This window comes from Chiloscyllium plagiosum, unplaced genomic scaffold, assembly GCF_037043375.1.
Source record: "Chiloscyllium plagiosum isolate Xiang-an unplaced genomic scaffold, Cpla_swu_hap1 HiC_scaffold_38, whole genome shotgun sequence".
NCBI classification, from domain to species: domain Eukaryota; kingdom Metazoa; phylum Chordata; class Chondrichthyes; order Orectolobiformes; family Hemiscylliidae; genus Chiloscyllium; species Chiloscyllium plagiosum.
This window is the reverse complement of record NW_028270176.1, coordinates 31,357,968-31,383,056: the sequence shown is the minus strand read 5'-3', so window position 1 is coordinate 31,383,056 and position 25,089 is coordinate 31,357,968. Positions and strand designations below refer to the sequence as shown.

Sequence of the window (25,089 nt, the reverse complement as noted above, 5' to 3'; positions counted from 1 at the left end):
GAAAAGTGATTGAGACTGAAGTTTGTGCCCCTCTCTGTGCTCTCACCATTTCTCATCGATGCATAGTGTCCTATAGCATGGAGACAGGTCCTTTGGTACAAACTGCTCCATTCCAACCAAAATATCCATCCACGCTAACCCCCATTTCCCTGTACTTAGCCCATATCCTTCCAATCTTTTCCTCTCCATGTATTTGTCCAAATGCCTTTTAAATGTTGTTAATGTACCCACCTCAACCACTTCCACTGGCAGCCCTTCCCATATCCATATCACCCTCTGCGTAAAAAAAACTCTCTGTTGCCCTTTCATTCTTTCCCCTCTAACCTTACGCTGATGCCTTCTAGTCCTCAATTTCCCAATCCCGGGAAAATGTCTGAGTGCACTTATCCGATCCATGCCTCTCATGGTGCTATATGCTTCGATAAGGTCCCCTCTCAGTCTCCTATTCTCAAAAGAAAATTGTCCTAGTTTCTCCAAACTCTCCCTATAACTCAGTTCCTTGAGTCCTGGCACCAATCTTGTCAATTTCTTTTACATTCTTTCCAGTGCGAGAACATTCTTCCAATCACAAAGTGACCAAAACAGAACACAATAATCTCCATGCAGCCTCTCCTGTATAACTGCACCATAACGTCCCAACTTCGCTACTCAGTGCCCTGACTGATAAGGCCAGTGTGACAAAAGCCTTCTTCACTGCCCTGTCTACCTTTGATTCCACTTTCACAGGACTGTGAACCCGAACTCCAAGTTCCGTTGCACTCCTTAAGGCCCTACCATTCACCATGAAACTCCTCCCTTTATTTGACTTTCCCAAAATGCGAAACTAAACACCTAACTGCATTAAACTCCATTTGCCATTTCTCAGCCTATTTCCCCAGGTGATCAATATCTTGCTACAGTTTCTGATAACCTTCCTTACTGTCCAAGATACCGCCTATTTTAGTGTCATCTGCAAACTGACTAATCATGCCTTGTACATTCTCATCCAAATGGTTGATATAGATAACAAGCAGTAATGGTCCCAGCACCAACCCCTGAGGCACTCCACTCGTCACAGGCTTCCAGTCTGACAAGCATCCTTCCACAATTACGCTCTGCGTCCTACCATCAAGCCAATTTTGTATCCAATTTGCCAGCTCATCCTGCATTACATGCGATCTAACCTTCCAGAGCAACCTTATCAATGGCCGAACTGAAATCACAAATCGGCCTGCCCTTTTCAACCTTCCTGTCTACTTCATCAATACACTCTAACAAATTTGTGAGGCATGATCTCCACATACAAAGCCATGTTGACTACTCCTAATCAAACCTTTCCTTGAGAAATACAGTTGTCCAACAGCCTTAAAGAAAATAGGATCAGTTTTTCAAGAGCTCTCAATTCATGGGCATGTCATTCTTCCTGTGAGGTTTCAGATGACTGATGAATCTCTGACCCACTCTGCTTCTCAATGAACACCCTGCCTGATATCCCTTACAGCACAGACACCATTCCAATAGCCCCATTCCCCAAAGCCCTGTGAAGTGTAATGCAATTTGGATGGTATTTTAATATTCAGCTCAGCAGGCAGTGGTCTGGATTACCTCGTGGGCTGTACCCTGACCAAGGGTATGAGAACGGTCAGTTTCTGGTCTGACTGGAAAACTTCCCTCACCTCCTTTTCTCTCCTTTAACCACATTGTGGAGGTGATTCTGTTCACATCTGAGGGAGTATTCAGGAGGAAATAAATAAAAATAATGAAAAATGTACCGTATGTACTTTGTGCTTGGTGTTACCTTATTCCCTTCACAATCCTGATATGATGCACATTTGTGTGACTTCAGAAAAAAAATGTAAGTTGTGAATGTTGGGTCTTGGTTTTATGTGATTCCCTTCACCAATCTCACACGATCTATAATCATGCACACTCAAAATGTTCTACAGGAAACAAAGAATGTAAGGTTTAACGTGATATTTTCAGCATGAGACACATCACTGAAGCTATTTCTGTCTCCACACATCCATAATTTGTCCACATCGCTCATTTTACTATCATTCCTTTCTCATTCTCTCCATCTGATGGTTCTACATTCATTCACAACTGTGTTCACTCATTCAAGGTATATCACTGGGATTGGCTCGCGGAGCATTTGTGACCCATCCCTAACTTCCCCGGTGGAGCGGTTGGTAGTTCACAGTGAAGCACTTTTCTGAGGGTCTGGAGTCATCTGTTGGGTCAGACCAAAGAGGGATGGTGGTTTGCCCTTCCCTGATGGATATGAGTGAACCAGATGGCTTTTTAATCCACCAACAATGATGGACTGTTTCGCGGTTCCTTTTGAGTTTCTTATCTCCAGATTTTCAGTGTGAGGATATCGCTGTGGTGGAGTGTGGATTCGGGTTCTCAGAACATTGGATGAACAGCCTGTGATAACTCCACAAGGACATCACCTCATCCTAACTTCCCTTCTCTTCCACTCCTTTTACCTTCACTGAACCCTCCAGTTTTCCCTTTCTCTGCTTCTCTCTGTGTCTAAATACAAAGTCGTTCACTACATTATAATGTGGAGGTGCCGGAGTTGGACTGGGATGGACAAAGTCAGAAATCACACAACACCAGGTTATAGTCCAACAAGCTTCTTTGAAATCACAAGCTTTCGGGGCGCTGCCCCTTCATCAGGTGAAGTGGAGGGAAGCTCACGTGGACAGATGTTACATGCGGAGAGATAATGGCAGAATAATGCCAGGAGATTGAGACAATCTAAAGAGGACTGTTGAGGGGCTGAATAACAAAAAATGTGCAGGTGATCAAACATGACGGATGGTGTGAGTGAAGTGTCAATCGCTGAATAGCATGTGAAAGGATGGTCTATGATCTGATTAATTGAGACAGAGACATAATTACAAAATATAAAAGTAATGTGGTGCTGGACATGACTGGAATAACATGATAAGTACAAGAGGCATATACTGGGTGTCAAAACAATGTAACAAGTAATACAAAACTATACAAACTAAAACAGTAGAGAGATTCTAGCAGGTTATCCAGGTGATAGCGTCAAAACTGAACATGAAGTTAGTGTTTATAGATACAGAACTGTGTGGTGGGGTTAGTTGTAGTACAACATGAACCCAGGATCACAGATGAGGCCATCCTAATGGGTACGGAACTTGGCTATCAGTTCCTGCTCAATGACTCTGCGTTGTTGTGTATCTCGAAGGCTCCCTTGGAGAATGCATACCAGAAGGTCAGAGGCTGAATGACCTTGCTCCCTGAATTGTTCCCCAACTGGGAGAGAACATTCCTGTCTGGGCTATTTTTGTGGGGTGTCCATTCACCTATTGCTGTAGCATCTGCACGGCCTCACCAATATATCATGCCTCAGGGCATCCTTGCCTGCAGCGTGTGAGGTAGACATCGCTGTCCGAGTCACATGAGTACCTGCCGCGCCCATGGTGGATGGTGCACCCTAGTGTGATAGTAGTATCCATGTCGATGATCTGACACATCTTTCAGAGGGTGCTGTGGCAGGGTTGTGTGGTGTTGTGGTCAATGTGATCCTGAAGGCTGGGCAGTTTCTTGGGAATGGTGGTCTGTTTAAAGTTTGGTGGTGGTTTGAAGGTGAGAAGTGGAGAGGTAGGGTTGATCTTGGTGAGATATTTGTCACTATCAATGACGTATTGAAGGCTGTGAGGAACATGGCGTAGTCATCCACTCCGAGGAAGAACTAGACGATAAAGGGCACTCTATTGGCTGTGTTGGTCTGCCAGCAAAGATGCCCTGGGCATGGTGTATTAGCGAGACCGTGCAGTCGCTACAACAGAAGATGAATGGACACTGTGCAACAATCGCCAATCCTGGGTCCTGTGACCTCTCGTCTGCTTTTCCTCACAGTTGCTGCCGGACCTGCTGAGCTTTTCCAGCATCTTCTGTTTGTGCTCCATGTTACTCCAGTCATTTGGTTTGTCTCCAGCACCACCTTCTTATTACGTTGTTGCCATTATCTCTCTGCCTCATTTAGCCGGATTATACATCATCCCTCCACTCGCTAATCAGCTGTTGACACTTCCCTCACACCGTCTAACACCGTTTGTCACCTGCAGAAACTTATTATCCCACACTCCACTCACACCATTTGTATGATCTTTTGATCTCTCTGCAGCCTCTCCCCCCACCACCCCCCACCCCACCCCAGGTCTCCCTGTCTATCAATTCTGTGTTCTGTGAGCTTTACTCTCACTTCACTTGACAAAGGGGCTGCGCTCCGAAAGATTGTGATTTCAAATGAACCTGTTGGACTATAACCTGGTGTCACGTGATTTCTGACTTTGTCCAGCCTAGTCCAAAACTGGCCCCTCCACATCTGTGTTCAGAATGGACCATGGACCCAATTGGGAAAAGGTGTTGCTTTGAACAAAAGGACACTGTGTGGGACGATGGTCATAGTCTTAGAATAAGCTACTGTCATAGTCATAGAGTTAGAGAGCATGGAAACAGACCCTTCATTCCAACAAATTCACACCAAAAACAGTCCTAAACTAAACTAGTCCCACCTGCCTGCTCATGGTGTATGTCCCTCCAAACCTTTCCAATTCATGTGTCCATCCAAATGTCATTCAACCTTTGTCAATGTACCTGCATTCACCACTTGCTCAGAAAGTTCAATCCACACCTGAAACACCATCTGTGTAAAAAGTTTGATTCTGATGTCTTTATTAAATCTTTCTCTAATCACCATTTCTGTGTCCCGTATTCAAAACTCCCCACCTGAGGGAAAAGGCAGTTACCATCAAAATGATCATATTTATATTCATTGTTGTCTCATTGAAGAAGAAACTGATCCAAAACAAAGTGTGTGCGTGTGCATCTGTGTGTGTGTGCATCGATATGGGTGTGTGTGTGCGTGTGCATGTGTGTTTGAGTGTGCATCTGTGTGTGTGTGGATCGATATGGGTGTGTGTTTGAGTGTGCATGTGTGTTTGAGTGTGCATCTGTGTGCATGTGTTTGTGAGTGCGTCTGTGTGTAAGTGCGTGCGTGTCTGCGTCCAAGCACATTTGTGGATGTGTATGAGTGTGCGTACATGTATGGGTAAGTTTGAGTGTGTGCGTGTGTGTGTGAGAGAGAGAGAATAAGTGTGTGCATATGTGTGCGCTCGCGTGTGCACATGCACATTCGGTGCAATTCTGATCAGAAATGCTATTTCGGTTAGTTTTCTAAATAGCACCAGTTGTTGTGTGTTCAGGAGAGCTCAGCACATTGACAATCTCTTGTTTGTTTCCTGGGCAGGTCACTGCAGCCAAGCGCATGGAGAATACCAGGGTATGGAAAAGTCTGTGAAGCTGAAGCATCCATATCACTTTATCGCAAAATGGAATATTTGTGTCTTCTCAGACTTTGTTTATGCGAATGGGATTTCTTAAAAGGGCGAACAATTAAATTGGAGTTACAGATTGGCAATTCAACACAGCTTTTTTTTTGTCATTGGTTTAAACTGGTTTGATTATGTTAAACAGTTAAATAGCAAAGAAAGCTGCAGGCCCATATTCTTTTAATATGATGAGTATCGTTGGGCAATTTGGTGGTTTAATCAAATGTTCACCTTTTTGATGACTCAGTAAATAGTGGGGCTTGATTGCCAGTGCACAGTGGGATAAACTTGGTTAGACCACAGACAGCAAACTGCACATTTCCGGAGGGATGTAATTGCACTGGAGAGAGAGCAGAGGAGATCGAACAGCTCTCCCTCATCTCTCCTCTGCTCTCCCTAAAAACCCCCTGTTGAAAGGGACAGATGAACCCCACTTTCAAAGACCCAGAAAGGGTGAATTCTGAAGCCCACTGGTACAGCGTATCATTCAGTCAGATGGTGCAGCTCAATTTTCCTCACTCGCCCTTTGTCTGTTTGTGCAAGAGAATTGTGCCCGTGCTAACAATGCATGATGCAATTCATTCCCAGCATGGTTAGCGATTGGGGGGAAGGTTTCCAGATCCCTACTCTGCCTGAATGATTGAGGTACTTTATGATGTCAGTCTTTCAATGCACTTGGCTCACAGTTTAAGACTGTTTGCCCCACCCACACATCTGTTCCTGTTTCCCCCTTTCCACACACATAATCCCATCCTTTATCTCCTCCTGTCATTCAGCTGAATCCACACTGTACATTCTCCAAAGGCCAGTACCATCTTCCTGAGGAGCGGTCCCGCACACAGTGATGAACGTACACAGATCAAGTGTAACCATGGGTTTATCAAACTGAAGCCTAACTGGGTTCCCTTTCCATTCCAAACACCCATTGAGGAAGGATGGCACTGCTCTGACCATCTTGAATGTTTCTCTGCTTCCTCACCCTGATTGTCACACACGGATAGGTGGATCTGCTTTCTTGGTAAAACGTTAAATTCCTCACTATGTGGAAACTTACACAGCTGACCTTTCCGTGGGACAAGGCAGTTCCACCATTAGATCCATTAAACGTGGAAAACTCTCTTTGTTTACTTTATGACCAACTTTAAATATGCTGCTCGTTTCCCTCATCACTTCCATAGCAACTGTTCCATGTTCACTGGTAAGTGCTAACATTCCCAGTCTGTGCCTTTACACTGCACCATACAGTGTCATGCTGGTTTTCCACTTGAATTTGCATTCTTGCCCTTTATCCTGATAAGTGCAAGGCAATAACTGCAACAAAGTACTTTCTTTTTTAATGCTAATTTGATGAGCCGATCCATCATTTGGCATTATGCAGAACACTGAATCCATGCTTCAAAGAGTAAAACACAAAATCACTAGCAGATCTGTCCAGTGTGTGTATTAACTCAACTGGAACAATCTTAGCAACTCAGTGATATGAACAAGTACACAACTGTTGCTGAATGTGCCATGATATTGGGTTCCTTTGGAATTGGAATCATTGCATCTGGGTGTTGCGTTGATCTCGCACAGAGTGAGTTCAGGTGTGTGAAAGCTGCATGAGCTGAGCTCAGTTGAGTTCCAAAAGACTCAGTTGGATGGGGATGGGTTGAGTTGGACTCCAATTGATGGAGCAGCAATGGGCTCGGTTGAAATCCATGTGATTGCTTCATTGTTTTATTCTGTGGAAGATTGCTACATTTTGACATTGATTAGAAACGTGTTTCAAGTTCATTTTAAAATCTGAGAAATAAAATGTTTCCCATTATTTTAAGATCATTTCAATTGCAAGTACTATTTCTGAGCTCCTTAATACACAATGCAACGTTGAAAACATCCTCTTGAGAAGTTAAAGGGCAGCAGCCTGTTGCTGTCCCTTAATTCCAGGGTGTGAGCCCTCCATGGACAATAATATATTGAGTAACTGATATGAAACAAAACTGAAAGAAAGTAGGAGATGAACAAAAAATAATAATAATGAATGCTGTCAGAAAAGGGTTTGGAAAACAACCACAATTTTTTTAAAAGTAATACCCTTTAGGGAGTGCTGTTTGCAATCCTTTTACATCTCCACATGGAATATACCAATATTGTGGGAATGCACTTTGTAATATGGATGGGTTTGAAGAGGGTGTTTAATAGACTGGAACAGACACCAGACGTCACACACGGTATTTACGATCATGTATAAGGGAGTATTGATTCTTATCTCAGGAGCTCAGTCCAGACTCCAAGCCCTGCGCGAGAGTTAATGAATGAGATCACCCAACATTAACAATGCAAGGACCAATAATTCTGCAGGTCTTATTCGCTTTCTTCCATTGCTTTGCAATTGTCTGTGTTCCAGGTGAGGAGATCTTCCCCGTTACTGAATGTGGTGTTTATAGTTCTGCCTGTGTTTTATGGTGAGATATTTGATGGATTAGTTTGGAAGTGGGATGTGGATGGTCTGATTGAAGGAGTGACCTTGGGGAAGCTGCAGTGCCATTTGATTGGAATGTTACCAGGAATGAGAATCTTCAGTTGTATGGAGAGAGGAAAGAGGTTGCCCAGTGTCCTTGGAACTGAAAGTGATGGGGGGTGTGAAGGAGTGGGGGGCGATCGGGGGCATGGGCAGAATAAACCCTAAAACCTGCATAAATTTCCCTGAGCCTGATTCAGCAATAAATCAGATCTTAGATCCTAGATTCCTCACATCCTGCTTTTCCCCCAATACCCTTGATTCCCCAACTGATCAAGAATCCAGGAACACAGCCTAAAATGTGCAAAAGGATTTTTATACCACAGCTTTCAATGATAAAGATTTTGAAAGACTCACAACTCTCTATGTTCAGACATCCCTCATAATTTCAGTGCTAACTTTTCACTCCTATATTCTGAGACTGTGCCCTCTTGTCCAAGACCCTCTGATGATGGAAACATCCTCTCAGCATTTACCTTGTCCAGCCTCTCAAGAATCCTAGTTTTTCCAATGGTGTCACCTTCAATGTTTCTGAACCCCAGTGACTAGATTCTTTACCTGTGTAACCTTGGCAATCCCTCCACTTCAGAGGGTCATGCCAGTGAACCTTCTCAGAACTGTCTCATATGAAATATGTCCTTCCTGAAATAAGTTGACCAAAACTGCTCACATTTCTCCAGGTGTAATCGCTCCAGCACCTTGTACAGGTTGCAGTAAGACTTCCCCACTCTTATGCCCCAACAGTCTTGGGATAATGGCGGCATGGTGGCTCAGTGGTTAGCACTGCTACCTCCCAGTACCAGGGACCCGGGTTCGCTTCCAGCCTCGGGCGACTGTTTCGTTGGGAGTTCACCCGTTCTCCCTGTGTTTGCATGGGCTTCTTCCAGTTGCTCTGGCTTCCTCCCACAGTCCAAAGATGTGTAGGTTAGGGTGTATTTGCCGTGGGAAAGTACTCATAGTGTACAGGGATACATAGGTTAGGTGCATCACTCAGGGGTAAATATAGAGCAATAGAGTAGGGGAATGGTTCTTGGTGGGTTACTCTTCAGAGGTTCGGTGTGGACTTGTTGGTCGAAGGGCCTGTTTCCACACCATAGGGATTTTATGATTCTATAACCATTCCATTAGCTTTCCTGACTACCTGCTGCTCCCCTGTGCTCGCTCTCTGTGTTTCGTGCACAAGTCTCCCCAAGTCACTTAGAGTTGCAGTTTTCAATGATAGAGATGATTAAAATTATAATAACAGGGTGAAGGGAAGTGATGTTTCCAGTATCAGGACTTGTATTAACCAGAGGACAGAGAGTGTGCACAACTGTTGAAAAGGCAAGGATTGGAAATTGGTTGTATGTTTGAGCAGTAACACTGCTTTGATTTGAACTCTGTTCCTGAGCAGTTACTAAATGGAGGAGATTACTGTGAACTATATTAAAATAAGGAATTGGAGAACTTCAGATCCATAAAGAGCTTTTAGAGAATTGTACATCCTCCTTGGATCAGAAAGGGTCTGGGAATATTTCACAAAGCTGCCTCATCTAGTCAATAGTGTTGATGGAGAAAATAAGGGGAATGTTTCCAGTAATTGGAAGTCTGTAAGCAGAGGAAATCGGTTTTACACAGCTCTTCTTCAGAGCAGGGATGAAATGAGAGTTCCGTTACTAGCCATTTGTTATCAGTTCAATTCACTGCCTGAGCAGGTGCTGGAGGGAGATGAGTGCTGGCAATTTTATGAAGGGTATGGGGTAAGAATGGGAAAGGATTAAAGTCACGGGTCACAGAGTGAAGTTGAGGGGTGGCGAGGGAGAGAGGGACGATATAGAAAGCTCCAACATAAATCCAGTGTTATGAGTTGAATGGGATCGATCTGTGCTTTATTATTCCATCGGTCTATGCATCCCCATGGAATGGTGAACACTTGAGTAATTTATAACATTGCAGGAGTGAACAATGGAATCCAATTCTGACAGAAGGAATTTGCCTTTGTGGTAAGGCCTACATGTGCTGGTGTTAATGATGTAAAGCTAACTGGCCAACCTGCAGGCTGGATGGTATTGTTAGGTAGAATACAATGGGCAAGAGGAACAAATGAGCTTTGAAAGAACAGTGTTTCATGGTAGTGAGTGTTTAGAGGTTGGAATGTACTGCTGAAAGGAATGGGAGAGAGGGGTTCAATCTGGGCAACCCACACGGAATTTGGTTTTCATTCTGAATTGGAAGAATATGGTACCATCGATGTGTACCATCCACAAGATGCACCGCAGACATTCACCAGGGCTCCTTAGACAGAACATTCCAAACCCATGATCACCTCCATCCAGAAGGACAAGGGCAGAAGATACATTGGAACACCACCCTCTGCAAATTCCCCTCTGAGCCACTCACCATCCATACTTGGAAATATATTGCCGTTCCTTCCTGGGTCGAAATCCTGGAATTCCCTCCCTGAGTGAATTGTGAGTCTACCTTCAGCACATGGATGCCAGCAGTTTCAGAAGGCAGCTCACCCCCATCTTCTCAAGGGGCTGCCGGACATGGACAATTAACGCTGAACCAACCAACAATACTCTCATCCCTTGATGAATTTTTAAAAGTCTCAATTTCCTGTCAGATACCACAAAATCTATGGTCCAACCATTGTCTTGAATAGGAAATCTATTTGCAATTACTGTGCAGTATTGTTGGTTGCTCTCAGATGTCTTGTTGCTGTTAGTTACTCTTTCTTCTACTGAGGGGACTCATGGTTAGCAGAGCAACAGTATTGAAAATTTTCACATTGATATCAATCACCATCAATTCATTAACCAGTGTGGGTGGTACTTTGGCTCGGTGGTTAGCACATCTACCTCACAGCACCAAGGACCTGGGTTCAATTCTCACCTCAGCCACCTGTCTGTGTGGAGTTTGCGCATTCTCCCTGTGTCTGTGTGGGTTTCCTCCAGGTGTTCTGGTTTCCTCCCACAGTCCAAAGATGTGCAGCTCAGTTGAATTGGCCTTGCTTGATTTCCCATGCTGTTAGGTGCATTAGTCAGGGGTAAATATAGAGGAAAGCAATGGGTCTGGGTAGGTTACTCTTCAGTGGGTTGCTGTGGACTTGATGGGATGAAGGTCCTGTTTCCATGCTTTCGGGAATCTAATCTAATCAACATTCACCCTTCAATTTTGTGGAGTAAAGAGATACTTCTATTTTGTTGATGACTTTAAGAACACTATTCAACCAAAAAATAGATTTGTATAAGAGACCTACTTTAGTTTGCTTTGCAATGTCAATATTATTCCGAATAACTTTGTGCATTGCAGAGAGGGCTGTGAGAAACATTTAATAATCTGTTCATCATGGACGCAGCACGTTCTTGTTTAGGCTGTACATGAAGAGAAAGATCTAATCATATTTCGGTTTAATCTTCCAATATCCATCAGCGCTCCTTGCTAATCTAATTCAGAATGTCAGGATAGTTGTAGCTTCAGTCATTTGCCATGGATGTGAATTCAAATACTTGACAGGGTTTGCTCCGAGCTCATTTCACCTTCTCTCTGTCCTCAGTCATGAACATATTGACTTGAAGTTGTTGTCATTCACTTTGTGCACATTCATCATGTTATACAAAGGGAGACTTCTCTGTCAAACCATTTCGAATGAGATAATTTTGTCCATCTTGTCACCAGCTCATCATATTGAGGATTTATAACTCCCATTCAGTTCAGCTTTCTCGCCTTACTCAGTTGCTGCTTTGTGTCATTGTTTTGCATCAGTTGAATCTCAAGATTCTGTGTTCAGAGCGGACTCTAGAATTTCAGCACAATACTACACTTTATCCTGTGGAGCAGTACTGATGGTGCCCTCGTCAGTCTGAGATGCTGATTCCATTTGCAGTATCAAGCCAGAGCTACTTCTGCCTGATTTATTGGATACTTAACATCCCAAGGCTCCACTGATCCTTGGTATCCTCATCAATCTATCTCCCTTAATCTGTGTCACACATGAAAATAACAAGTATCTATTATTCTGCTTGTTGGAATTTGCTCAACCTTGGCTACACCTTTCCTTAATTACAATATTTTTCACTTTTAAATCATGCACCGTAGGTAAGAAACTTTTTTCAGGCATCTTGTGATCACTCATTTGGACTCCTCCCTGCACTTGTTGTTGTAGCAATGTCCCTATTTTTGATATTGGCACCTACTGTGGCATTGAAGGGTCATGATCCCATATACGGAATAACTTTTCAATGTCTCTTCCAGCTAACCTCGTGACGATTGTGATCCTGATTCGCGGAAAGTGTGGCATCACCAAATGTATATCCATCTATTTGATTTCCATGGCAACAGCAGATCTCCTCGTCATTGTATTCAGTGTAATACTCACAACACTTGGTTTTAAATATTTCCCAGTTTCCTTCCTGTTTTATACAGTGGTGTGCAGTTTTAACAACATCATGGGTTATGCTGCTATCGACTGCTCTGTCTGGTTGACCATTGCTTTCACCATTGACCGCTTTGTGGCCATTTGTTGCCACAACCTGAAAGTCAGGTATTGCTCTGCTAGAACAGCCACCTCAGTGATAACCATGGTTTGTTCTGTGAGCATTTTGAGGAACATTCCATTTTACTACAAATACCAATCTTTGGGCACATGGGGTGGTGTGCCCTGGGGATGTGGCATCAGACCAGAGTTCTATATCTTGCCAGGATGGGTGGTATTTTTCTGGATCCACCAGCTGCTGAACCCATTGATCCCCTACCTCCTCATCCTGCTGTTCAATGCTCTGACCGTCAGGCACATTGTCTTGGCAAATCGGGCACGCAGGGGTCTCCGAGCTCCCAGTAACAGGGACCAGAGAGGAGATGCAGAGATGGTCAACAGGCGGAAATCCATCATCCTGCTGTTTGTTGTCTCGGGCAGTTTTATATTTTTGTGGATGACCAAGATCAGTGTTTTCTTACTGATGAAGGTTACCAACAACCATTTTTACCCCAGTTATGACCATCCTGTTATGATTGCTGACACATCTGGGACTGTGCTCTTCTACCTGAGCTCCTGTACAAACACTGCCCTTTATGCCCTAACCCAGAGTAAATTCAGAGAGGAGCTGAAGAGGACTCTGAAATATCCCTTCACTCTCATCCGTGAATGTATCCCTACATCAAAATAAGAAACAAGTTTGAGATGGGAGCACAGTTTATACGCCTCATGATGCTGTCTCCAGTCCTTGGGACTCACCTGAATTTCCCTGTTATTTTCCGTATCAGTAGGAGAAGAGGCGGAATTGTCCTCTTGAACCATGAGACTCAAACCTGTTTCGGCTGGATGTCAAGATGAGTTCATTTCTCCTGGTTCTGTCACTGGCTATTTCTCTGTCACTTGATTTCTAGCCCCTGGCCCAAGTGAACATATCACCGCTTTCCTTGCGAAAGTTAGAAGCCACATGACACCATTTTACAGTCCAAAAGGGTTATTTGAAACCACAAGAATTCAGTGCATAGGTGAAGTTGAAGTCCATCCCACTCCAACAGCAGCACGTTTATATCTTCTTTTGAGAATTGAAGTTGCTCTTACAAAAAAAGATGGTCCGTCTATTAAAGAGACATGGATTCATGGGCATATGTCTGATCAAACAATGTCTGTTATATAAAGCCTGGGCATTTTATTTGATCTCCAGGACCTTGAGATGCTGTAATGTTGTCCTGTGAACCAAAGTAATCATTCTCCTCCATTACACATCAGCAGTCACTGCTCCAATCTCCAGGGTGTCCCTAATCTCGGAATCCTGGATATGAAAACGTATCCGTTTGTGACCCTGGGCCATCGACAGCTCTTTGTACTGGAAAGGCAGCAGGACAAAGAACATCTTTTATATCGGTGCAGCCTCCCTAGCCCATCAGCCGGACAACTATGACTGGAAAGCTTCCCTCACCTCCTTTACTCTCCTTTTAAACACATTGGTGGTGATTGTCTCCATATCTGAGAGAGTATTCAGGAGGAAATAAATAAAAATGAAGACAAATGTATGTTGTGGGCTTTATGTCTTGGTTTTACGTGATTCCCTTTGCAAACCACACATAATCTACTATCATGCGCACTCTCCATGTTCTCCAGGGGAACGAAAGGAACATCTCGAGGTTTAAAGTAATACTTTCAACATGAGACACATTATTGATGCTACTTCTCTCTCCACACATCCACAATTTGTCCACATCTGTCTTATCACTTATATTCCTTTCTCATTCCCTCCATCTGTTGTTTCCACATTCATTCACTTCTGTTCAAACTTATTCAAGGGGCATCACTGGGATTGGATAGACCAAGATATATTACCCATCCCTAATTACCCAGGGGCCAGTTTAGAGTGAAGCACATTGCAGTGGTGCTGGAGTCACATGTCGAGTCAGACCAGGCGAGGCTGGTAGATTTCCCTTCCCTGAAGGGAATGAGTGAACTAGGTGGGACTTTATCCCCCAACAATCAAGGACTGTTTCATGTTCATCCTGAGGTTCTTAATTCCAGATTTGTATTGAAAGAAAACCACCATGATTTGGACTCAGGTCCCCAGAACGTTATTAGTGTCATTGGAATGAACAAGCCAGTGATAACAAGGCCATCACCTCAGCCCATCTTCCCTTCCCTTCCACTCCTTTTATCTCCACTGAGCCCTGCAGGTCTCTCTTTCTCTTATTCTCTCCCTATCTAAACAAAAGTAGTCAATTGAAATCAGGAGAGTTTGTGGGAATGCCTACAGGATAAGGTGTAATACAGATCAGAGTTCCCAATACGGCCTGATAGTATCTGTTTATATTGGAGAGAAACTGTGTCAGGTCAGTCAATGTCTGTTACATAAAGCCTGGGCATTTTATTTGATCTCCAGGGCCTTGATTTGCTCAAACGTTATTCTGTGATCCAAATTAATGATTCTCCTCCATTACACATCAGCAGTCACTGCCCCAATTTCCAGAGTGCCCCTAATCTTGGAATCCTGGATATGAAAACATGTCTGTTTGTGAGCCTGGGCAGCTCTTTATACTGGAAAGGCAGCAGGTCCCAGGCAGGACAAAGAACATCTTTTATATCGGTACAGCCTCCCCAGCCCATCAGCCAATGTTTACCTGGTTTCCCAGTCCCTGGGAACAGCAGAGAGCACACCAAGTTCTGGGTCACAGCGTCAGTCAGATTGAACAGCAACACTTCACCTGTACCCTCCTCCAATCTTGCATTGGCTGCACCCAATGTGGCCGACTCGACGCTGGGGAAATCAAACACAAAATGGCTGACCATTTTGCAGAACACCTGTGGTCCGTGAGCAAGTGTGACCCTGACCTTCCTGTAGCCGGTCATTGTAACCCAGCTTCCTGCTCACATGCCCACATGTCTGTCCACGGCATGCTGCAATGTTCCAGTGAATCCCAGCGCAAACTGGAGGAACAACCATCACATCCTCAGGCTAGGCGTTTGACAGCCTTTTTGGCTCAGTGGTGATTTAAATTCCTTCAGAATGTGAACCCATTCCTTCCCCTTCATTTAGCTTCTGTTATGCTGCTGCTCCTTTAGCAAGTTTATGTGGTCCTTGTTTTTTTTTTATCAGACACTGAAAAGTCTAAGTTTGAAGGGTTTTAGGGTAGTCTTGAAGCTGTTGGGTCCAAAGAAGCAGATCTTTTGCGATCCTCCTCTCTCCCGAACTTCCTTCCTGTCAGACCCTGTGTTTGATTTTGCCTTGTGTGCCAAGGAGTGTTTGTGGGGATTGTGGCAAGTATTTGGAACAGCGTCATTAACTGGGATAATCTGCTGAGTTTCCAAACAGTTGAAGTCAGTCTGTATTATGTTCTCTTTTATTTGTGTTTCATTTGATAATCTTGCAAATAAGTTCCTTTTTGTTTAAAACTAAGTGGTTTGAACAATTGCATCCACATTACACCTACTTAAAGCAACTACCAAAATTAGGGTCCAGGCTACTTCCTTGTATGTTTCAAGAGGGCATGGCCGGATCCATACAAGATTGTGGGCTCCTTGTGAGATTTGTTCTATTATTCCAAATTGGGATTAGGAGTGTTGGGACTTGAAAGCAGTGAGTCAGAGGTGTAGAGTCTTTTGTTCTGGGTGTTGGATTTAGCTGGTTTAAACAGAGCTTGCGATAGCAGTGGCTCTTTCAGTCTCAAAGAGTTTTCAAGGGGTGGATGAAGAGACTTTGGGGGTTTTACAAAAGGTGAGCAAAGCCAAGTTGCTGAAATTAACAGAGAAACTGGGGTTGGAGCTTGGAGATAGAATTACAGGAATACCTCAGTGTTTAAATTTGCTGGAAACACCATCAGACTCTTCAGAGATGGCTAAAGTTCAATTGAAAATGACACATCTTGAGTGAGAGGCAGAAGGTGGAATCCCGATTAAAAGCAGAGGGAAGAGAAAAAGAAAAAAAAATTGCTTGAGCAGAATAAAAAGAAAAAGAGAGAGAAAGAAAGAAAATGGAGAGAGAGTGAAGGAAGAAAGAGAGGAAAGTTGAACTTCAGAAGTTGGCCCTTTGACACGCAAGTCAGCTTAAAAGGATGTTTCTGAAGGCCAAAGATAAGCTTAGTGAGGATGAGCAAACCCCTTGCAGCCAAAAGCCTGATGAGAAACTGTTTAAATATAATCAAGCGTTACCTAAATTTGATGAGAAGGATGTGGAATCTTTTTTTATCTTCTTTGAAAAGGTTCCTAAAGAAATGTGGTGGCCAGAGACCATGTGGGATTTAATTAAACTAAACAAAACTTGGAGGTGGAGCTGGTGAGGTGTTTGCATCACCATCAGATGAAGTATCTGGAGCATATGAGGTGGTGAAGAAACCCATCTTAAGCACATATCAGCTGTGCTATAGGCCCTACAGACAATGTTTCAGGACTCTAAGGACGGACCCTGGTCAAACCTACATTGGGTTTGAAAGGATCAAATAAAAGCTTCGATAGGTGGATGAGGCAATTCAAAATAGAACAAACCTGTGATGCTCTTTGAGAGTCAATTATTTTGGAGGAGTTCAAAACCTCACTTCCTGAAGTAGTGAGAACTCATGTAGAAGAGTTGAGAGTTAAAACAGCAAGATCAGCAGCTGAAATGGCAGATGGTTATGAATTGGTGTGTTGAGTGAAGTTTGGCTTGCGAGATCAATTTCAATTGGTGAGGGATAGAAATTGTGGAAAAGAGACATCTTCACATGGAAGGGGAAAATAGATCACGGTGAAGATCATAAGGATAATTTACCACAGGGTAAAAAGGAAACCCTTGAAAGGGAAAGAGAAGTTAAAAAAAACTCTGGTGTTTTCACTGCAATAAAGTAGGCCAGATGAAATCACAGTGTTGGCAAGTTAGGGAATGCACTGTGAAGCCAAAGGTAGGAAAACAGGATAAGCCAGTGAATTTTGTTGGAGTGGTAATGGAAAGCGCAGAAGGGGCTAGAAAGCTGCACTAGAATGTACAAGCTGGTCAGAGAATGGTTAAGGAGGAAGTGCCAGATCTTCTTAAACCAAGTACTTATGAAAGTAAAGCTTACTCGCATTGGTCGGGAGCAGCAGGTGAAGAAGTTACAATGCAAAGAGATACAGGATTTTATCAATCTGTGATGTGGAAAGATGTGGAGATACACACTTCTGGAGGACTCTTGTCAGAAAAGGAGATAGTAATGTGAATTCACGGTGAGCCAATTATGTAAAGTGAGATTAGAGTGTCCAGGTGAAGAGTGGAAAAGTGATAGGAATCCTGGACAACTCCCAGCTCCAGGAATACAGTTTGTCCTTGCTAATGATATAGTTGGTTCACAGGTAGGAGTGCTGACTGCTGTGGTTGATAAGCCAGTGAAAACTCATGGCAACCTAACTATTGAAGGGCACAAATCCTGGGATTTTTCCTGGCTGGGTACTAACAAGGTCACAAAGTCACCAGTTGAAACAGGAGAGATCAAAGAGTGCAGATAAGAAAGTTGAAGTGTAATTAGCAGAGCCCCTGTTTGATCAGATGATTGACACAAACTCGGAGCAGATAAATGACGTAGCATCTTTCGCTCAGATAAGTTAACTGAGTTACCGCAGAAAGATGAAAATTCAAAGCAATCGCTTCAAAAGACCGACACAGAAACAGAATCTGAATGGATCCCTCAATGTTACTATCTTAACAATAATGTCTTAATGAGGAAATAGAGACAATCACATACTCAGACAAATCAGAAATGGGCAAAAGTTCATTAAGTCATATTAGATTAGATTAGATTACTTACAGTGTGGAAACAGGCCCTTCGGCCCAACAAGTCCACACCGCCCCGCCGAAGCGCAACCCACCCATACCCCTACATTTACCCCTTAACACTACGGGCAATTTAGCGTGGCCAATTCATCTGACCCTGCACATCTTTGTGACTGTGGGAGTAAGCCGGAGCACCCGGAGGAAACCCACGCAGACACGGGGAGAACGTGCAAACTCCACACAGTCAGTCGCCTGAGGCATGAATTGAACCCGGGTCTCTGGCGCTGTGAGGCAGCAGGGCTAACCACTGTGCCACCGTGCCACCCACGTGGGTTATAGAATGGAAGTGTTGTGAGTGGTGTATGAGGTACCACTAGCGGGTCATTTAGGAATGAGAAAAAACTCAAGATAAAATACACAAACATAATTACCGGCCTGGACTGCACAAGGATGTATCTGAATTTTGCTTGGCATGTCATGCATGTCAGGTAACTGGAAAACACAGACAGTAATAAAGCCTGCATCTTTAATACCTATCCTGCATTGGAGGAACCTTTTACAAGAGTCTCAATTAATTGCATAGGACCCCCACCCGAAACAAAAGGTGGGGATCAGGATATGTTAACAATAATGGATGCATCAACTAGATATCCAGAGGCCACTCCTTTACACAATATCACAGCCAGAAGGGTTGTAGACGAATTAGTCAACTTTTTTCACTCGTTACAGACAATCCACAGATATAAAATCAGATCAAGGCTCAAACTTCACATCAAAATTTTTCAAGGAAGTTATGGACAACTTTGGAATAAAACAATTCTGCAGAACATCCAGAGTTGGAAAGAGCATCAGATATTAAAGACCATGTTGAGGGCTTATAGTCAAGACTATAAGACAGATGATTGGGATAAGGGAATTCCATTCATGCATTTTGTAATCAGAGATACACTAAATGTGTTGACAAAATTCCGTCCATTTGAATTCACTTTGGGGCATGAAGTGAGAGGATTGCTAAATTTGATTGAGGAGAAATTTGGAAGTCAGAATACAGAGACTACATATATGGACTATGTGTCAAATTTTTGAGATTGATAAATAGAGTGGGGAGGTGCCCAGTCAGCAGTCAGAAGTATCACAGCATGAAAGGAAACAGGAAGCAGACAAAAAAAAATCACAATTTTGTAATCGGAGATAAGGTGTTAACGTTACTTCCAGTGATAGGTGAACCTATAACAGCAAGGTTTAGTGGACCTTATGAAATCGAGATGAAATTGAGTGAGGTGAACTACTTGATAAAGACTCCAGACAGAAAGAAATCTCACAGAGTTTGTCATGTGAATATTCTCTTGAAAATGTATTTTGACAGGAAAGAAAAGCAAAAGGAGATGTGTTACTGGCCACAACAGAGAGAAGAACCAGGTTCAGGATTCTAAATTGGGCATTCCTCCAGTTAAATGGGACAATGCAGAAGTTGTCAAAAATTGGAATAAATTATTGAGTTATCTTCCAGAGGAAAATCAAAATGACCTGAAAGAGTTACTACAATCACATGGGGAGATATGTAGAAATAAGCTGGGAAATACTAATCTAATTATGCATGCTGTAGATATAAGAGATGCTGTTCCAATTAAGCAACATCCTCCTAGGGCATAACCCTCCAAAGTTGGCACCGGGTTCAGAAGGAGATAGAATGCATACTCCAAGGTGGTATAATCGAACTGAGTTATAGTGACTGGAGCTCACCCATTGTCATGGTGTCAAAGCGAGATGATATCTAACGGTTATGTGTAGACTATCACAAAGTCAATACAGTTACAAAGACTGATGCATTTCAAATTCCACGATTGGAAGTCTGTGTTGATAAGGTGGGACAAGCAACTTGCATTTCTAAGTTGGAGTTGCTCAGAGAGTACTGGCAAGTACCTTTGTCAGAAAGAGCAAAGGCAATTGTGGCTTTTGTAACACTGAATAAACTGTATCAGTTTAAAGTCATGCCTTTTGGTATGAAAAATGAGCCAGTCACATTTCAGAGATTAACCAATAAGGTCACTTCCGGTTACCCAATTGTGTAGTTTCTTTTGATGACCTAGTGATTTTTAGTCAGGCATGGAGGGAACATTTGGAATATTTATCAGAGTTGGTCGATTAACTTCAGAAGGCAGACTTAGTGGTAAACCTGGCTAAAAGTGTATTTGCCAAAGCCCAAGTCACCTTCCTGGGCCATGTTACTGGATATGAACAAATGGCCCCACATGATGCAAAATCAAAGGAAATTGGAGATTTTCCCAGATCATCGACAAAAGAAAAGCAGTACTATGATTACTGGGATTGAGTGGATTTTATCGAAAATTCTTACCAAATTTTAACAGTGTCACTGCCCACTAACTGAATTGCTAAAGACAGGCAAGATGTTTCAGTGGACAGCAGACTGTCAGAAGGCATTTGATTGCATTTGCTCAAGAAGATAGCTTCGTACTAACTTCTAAAAGGCAGTGAAATGTCAATGATAAATATGACACTAGTTAAGAGACAGTCATCTCCTGTGAAATAGTGACAGAATTATTCAATTAGATAAACACTTTTTAACCTTGCGTCTGGGACAACATACATTCCTGGAATCACAAAGGAAGATCCAACAAAACCTTACAACTGAACACCGACCAGACCTGTAATGTTGGGATGGGAGCCTAGTGCTCCCCCAGTAGATCCTGCGCTTACCACATCATTGTCACAGAGGGGTGACTGTCATTGCCAATGAAATCCTACAGGGGACACTATTGCACACTGCTCCTTTTTCAATCATTCACAGGACATGGACATCACTAGCTTGGATAACCATTTATTGCCTATCCCTAATTGCCCAGAGGGCAGTTAAGCATTAATCAAATTGTTGTGTGTCTGGAGTCGCAAGTTGACCAGACCAGGTACTTAACCTGCCGAAAAGGACATCAGTGAATTTGATGGGTTTTTCCAACAATTGACAATGGATTCGTGGTCATAATTCAACTCAGAATGCTAGATTTGTATGAGATTCAAAACCATCTGCCATGTTGGGATTCGAACCAAGTTCCCCAGAACATTACCTGGGTTTTGGATTAAAACTCCAGCGTTAATGCCATGAGAACATCATTACACTCTGAGTACATGACATGGCCCTTCATTCAAGGCTCAGTCTCAATGCCCTATCTCAGATGGTTTGTCCTGGCCTGCTTCTGTTTGTCAACATCCAGCCCTTTGTTGACACTTGCTTGCAATGGTTTCCCTTCCTACACGCTTGGCATGACCTCAGAATCTGCCCAGAAATCCGCTCTGTTAACTCTGCCATTTCCCACCCACTCACTGGCCTTCAGTGCTACAGAACCTCAGTTGTTCAGTCATGGCTAGTTATTGCTTACGGGTGAAGTATGATGAAACTTTTATGAAACTTTTACCATTGTGTGGTACAACGTGGAGAGAAATGTGACAACGTTAAGGTTCAGTCAACAAGTTTATTAAGGAACTTCATCAGCTACAGACGGAGTAAAAGCCATTAGTTGCAGCATCAGGACCCTAGCACTGCAGGTGTCTGTTCTTGTAGAGTTACATCCCCATCTCACAGAGGGCACTTCAGAGTCAACGGTCTCCTCAGTGTTTCTGGAGGCATGTGTAGCTCACCTCAAGGATATTCTTCCCAATCATTGGAGAATCTGAACAGCTCTGGTAAACATCAGTGGAGAGAGTCATAGCCAGGTTCTGAAAGAAGATACTCGTACCAAACATGAAACGTCAACTCTGTTTCTCTCTGTGCAGATCTTTTGAGTTTCTCTGGGTACAATTTAGGATTTTTACCTTTTTTTAACTTTATAGTCAACTTGTTCAGCGATGCTATGACCCAACACTTAACACAGGCCTGCTGGCTCAGAGATAGGGACACTACCACTGTGGTATGGCAGCCTGGATCAGTCACAGTTACTGTTCTGATTTTTACATTGCAGATCAATCAGTCATGTTGAGTAAAAGCACACAATTCCAACAAAATGGATTTGAATTCTGTTTATCACAGGATTATCTCCTTCATAATAATCTTTAAAAGACTCACAGGCTTTTTATTTTTTTGCAGAAGGAGTAATGGTTTGAGAGATTCGGACTTTGCGATGTGGGATAACACAACCATATATTGGAGGGTATGAGGAGTGGACACATCTCCCCAGTTTCCAAGTTGTTATCACAGACTTTAAACCAGGGCTGGATGAGACAGTTTAACAGGAAGGACACTGAAATGGCACAGAGCACTGGTAGGCTTTTGCGAATAAAATAGGAAGGTGTGTAGAACAGTGAGTGCCTCATTGATTTCACATCCACAGGGAGTAGATCAGAGGATGGGAACATGGATGGCAATTTGGACCGGGTTAGCTGTTGGTGAATGGGGAAGAGGTGGGATTTTGCTTGTGGGCTTTTGTCAACTGACTGGATAGACTTACAATTAATCCCAGCACAGGGGAGGATAACTGCTTATAATAAAACCAAAATACTGCAGATACTGGATGTCTAATACAAACACAGAGAGAAACTCAACAGTTCTGGCCACTTCCAGGGAGACGAAGACAGAACTGTGTTTTTGACTCTTCAGGATTTAGAGCCATAGAATCATAGAATTCTACAACACAGTGACAGGCCAAACTGGTCCATGTCGACTAAAAGGCCCATCCACTCTCACCCCATTTCCCTGCACTTGGCCCATATCCTTCTAACCTTTTCCTATCCATGTATTTGTCCAAATGCCTTTTAAATGTTGTTGATGTACCCGCCTCAACCACTACCACTGGCAGCTCATTCCATATACGTACCACCCTCTGTGTATAAAAGTTGCCCCTCAGGTTCCCTTTTATTCTTTCCCCCTCTAACCTTAAACCAATGCCCTCTAGTCCTCGATTCCCCAACCCTTGATCTTATTCACCCCCAGTAAGGTGAGCCGTCAGTCTCCTACATTCTCAAGAAAAAAGACCTTGCTTGCCCAACCCCAACCTATAACTCAGACAATTGAGTCTTGGCATCACCCTTGTAAATTTCTTCTGCATTCTTTCCAGTTTAATAAAATCCTTCCTATTAGAAGGTGACCAAAACTGAACACAATACTCAAAGTGTGGCCTCACTGACATCAGGTATAAATGCAACATAACTTCCCAACTTCTATACTCAATGCCCTGACTGATTAAGGCCAGTGTGCCAAAAGCCTCCTTCACTGGCCTGTCAACCTGGGACTCCACTTCCAGAGAACCGTGCACTTGAACTCCAGTTCCCTCTGTTCCATTATGACCCTTAAGGCTCCAGCATTCTCCGTGAAACCCCTACCTTGTCTTGACTTACCAAAACACAAAACTTCATGCTCATCTGTGTTAAACTTCATTTGCTATTTCTGGGACCACTTCCCAGCTGATCAAGGTCCTGCTGTAATTTCTGAAAACCTTCCTCACTGTCCACGGTAGCACCTAGTTTAGTGTCATCAGCAAGCTTACTAATCATGCCTTGTACATTCTCATCCAAATCATTGATATGGATAACAATGGACCCAGCATCAACGCCTGAGGCACTCCATCAGTCACAGGCCTCCAGTCTGCCAAGCATATTTCCATTATTACCCTCTGCTTCCTATCATCAAGCCAATTGTGTATCAAATTTGCCAAATCCCCCTGGATTCCATGCAATCTAACCTTTCAGAGCAGCCTACAATATAGAAGCTTCTCAAACACCCTGCTGAAATCCATATAGATTACATCTATGTGGGTGGCACGGTGGCCCAGTGGTTAGCACTGCTGCCTCACAGCGCCAGAGACTCGGGTTCAATTCCCGCCTCAGGCGACTGACTGTATGGAGTTTGCACGTTCTCCCCGTGTCTGCGTGGGTTTCCTCCAGGTGCTCCGGTTTCCTCCCACAGTCCAAAGATGTGCAGGTCAGGTGAATTGGCCATTCTAAATTGCCCATAGTGTTAGGTAAGGGGTAAATATAGGGGTATGGGTGGGTTGCGCTTCGGCGGGTCGGTGTGGACTTGTTAGGCCGAAGGGCCTGTTTCCACACTGTAATCTAATCTAATCTATCATCCTGTCCTTGTTAACCTCCCTGGTCACTTCATCTAACAAATTTGTGAGGTATGATCTCTCACTCACAAAGCCATGCTGACTACTTCTAATCAAACCCTGTCTTTGCAAACGCATGTGTATCTTATGTCTCAGAATCCTCTCAAGTAACTTACCCACCATAGATGTTAGGTTTTATAGGCCCCAGGTTTTTCTTTGCACCCTGCTTGAATAATAGCACAACATTTGCCACCCTTCAGTCTTCTGGGACCTGACCCATGGCTAACAGCATTGCTTTTACATCAGCCAGGACCCCAATGATTTCTTCTCTAGCCTCTTGTAGTTCTCTTGGATATATCTGGTCAGGACCAGGAGATTTATCCACCTTCATACCTTCTAATAAATCTAACACTTCCTCGACTTGATACGGACCGTCCCGAAGATATCACCACTAACTTGCCCGGGTTCCCAAGTCTTCATGTCTTTCTCCATGGTAAACTCAGAAAAGAAATAGTCATTGAGGACTTAGGTCCTTGAGAGGTTCCGTTCTCCCTCTGAATATTCTTTTTCCTTTAATATACTAAAAGAACCTCTTTGGATTCACCCTAATCTTCTTAGCCAAGGCTATCTTGTGTCACCTTTACACCCTCCTGATTTCCTTTTTCGGTAAACTCCTGTATTCCCTGTATACCTCCAGGGATTCCCAAGATCCCAGCTGCCTGTATGTGAACCATACCTCTTTTCTTTTTCCAGTCAAAGCCTCAATATCTCTTGTCATACAGGGCTCCCTATTCCTCCCAAACTTGTCTGTCACCCTCATGGGAACTTATTGACCTTGAAGTCTAGCTATCCCACTTTGAAGGGCCTCCCACTTGGCAGAGGTCCCTTTGCCTGCAAACAAACTACTCCAATTAACCCCTGCCAGCTCCGGTCTAATTCCATCAAAATTCACCTTGCCACAGTTTAGAATTTGAACCTATGGATCAGTT

At 43.4% G+C, this 25,089-nt stretch overlaps 1 protein-coding gene across 1 annotated transcript; it reads left to right on the top strand.

Moving 5' to 3' along the window:
• The first annotated feature begins 12,077 nt into the window (after positions 1 to 12,077).
• LOC148139384 (putative G protein-coupled receptor 139) lies at positions 12,078 to 13,001 on the top strand. The gene has a single exon (XM_087980911.1). The coding sequence runs from the start codon at positions 12,078 to 12,080 to the stop codon at positions 12,999 to 13,001; it is 924 nt and encodes a 307-aa protein (XP_087837037.1).
• Positions 13,002 to 25,089: the final 12,088 nt, after the last annotated feature.

Coding starts and splice junctions, on each gene's coding strand:
- LOC148139384 (XM_087980911.1), top strand. CDS start 12,078: ATGTCTCTTCCAGCTAACCTCGTGACGATTGTGATCCTGATTCGCGGA.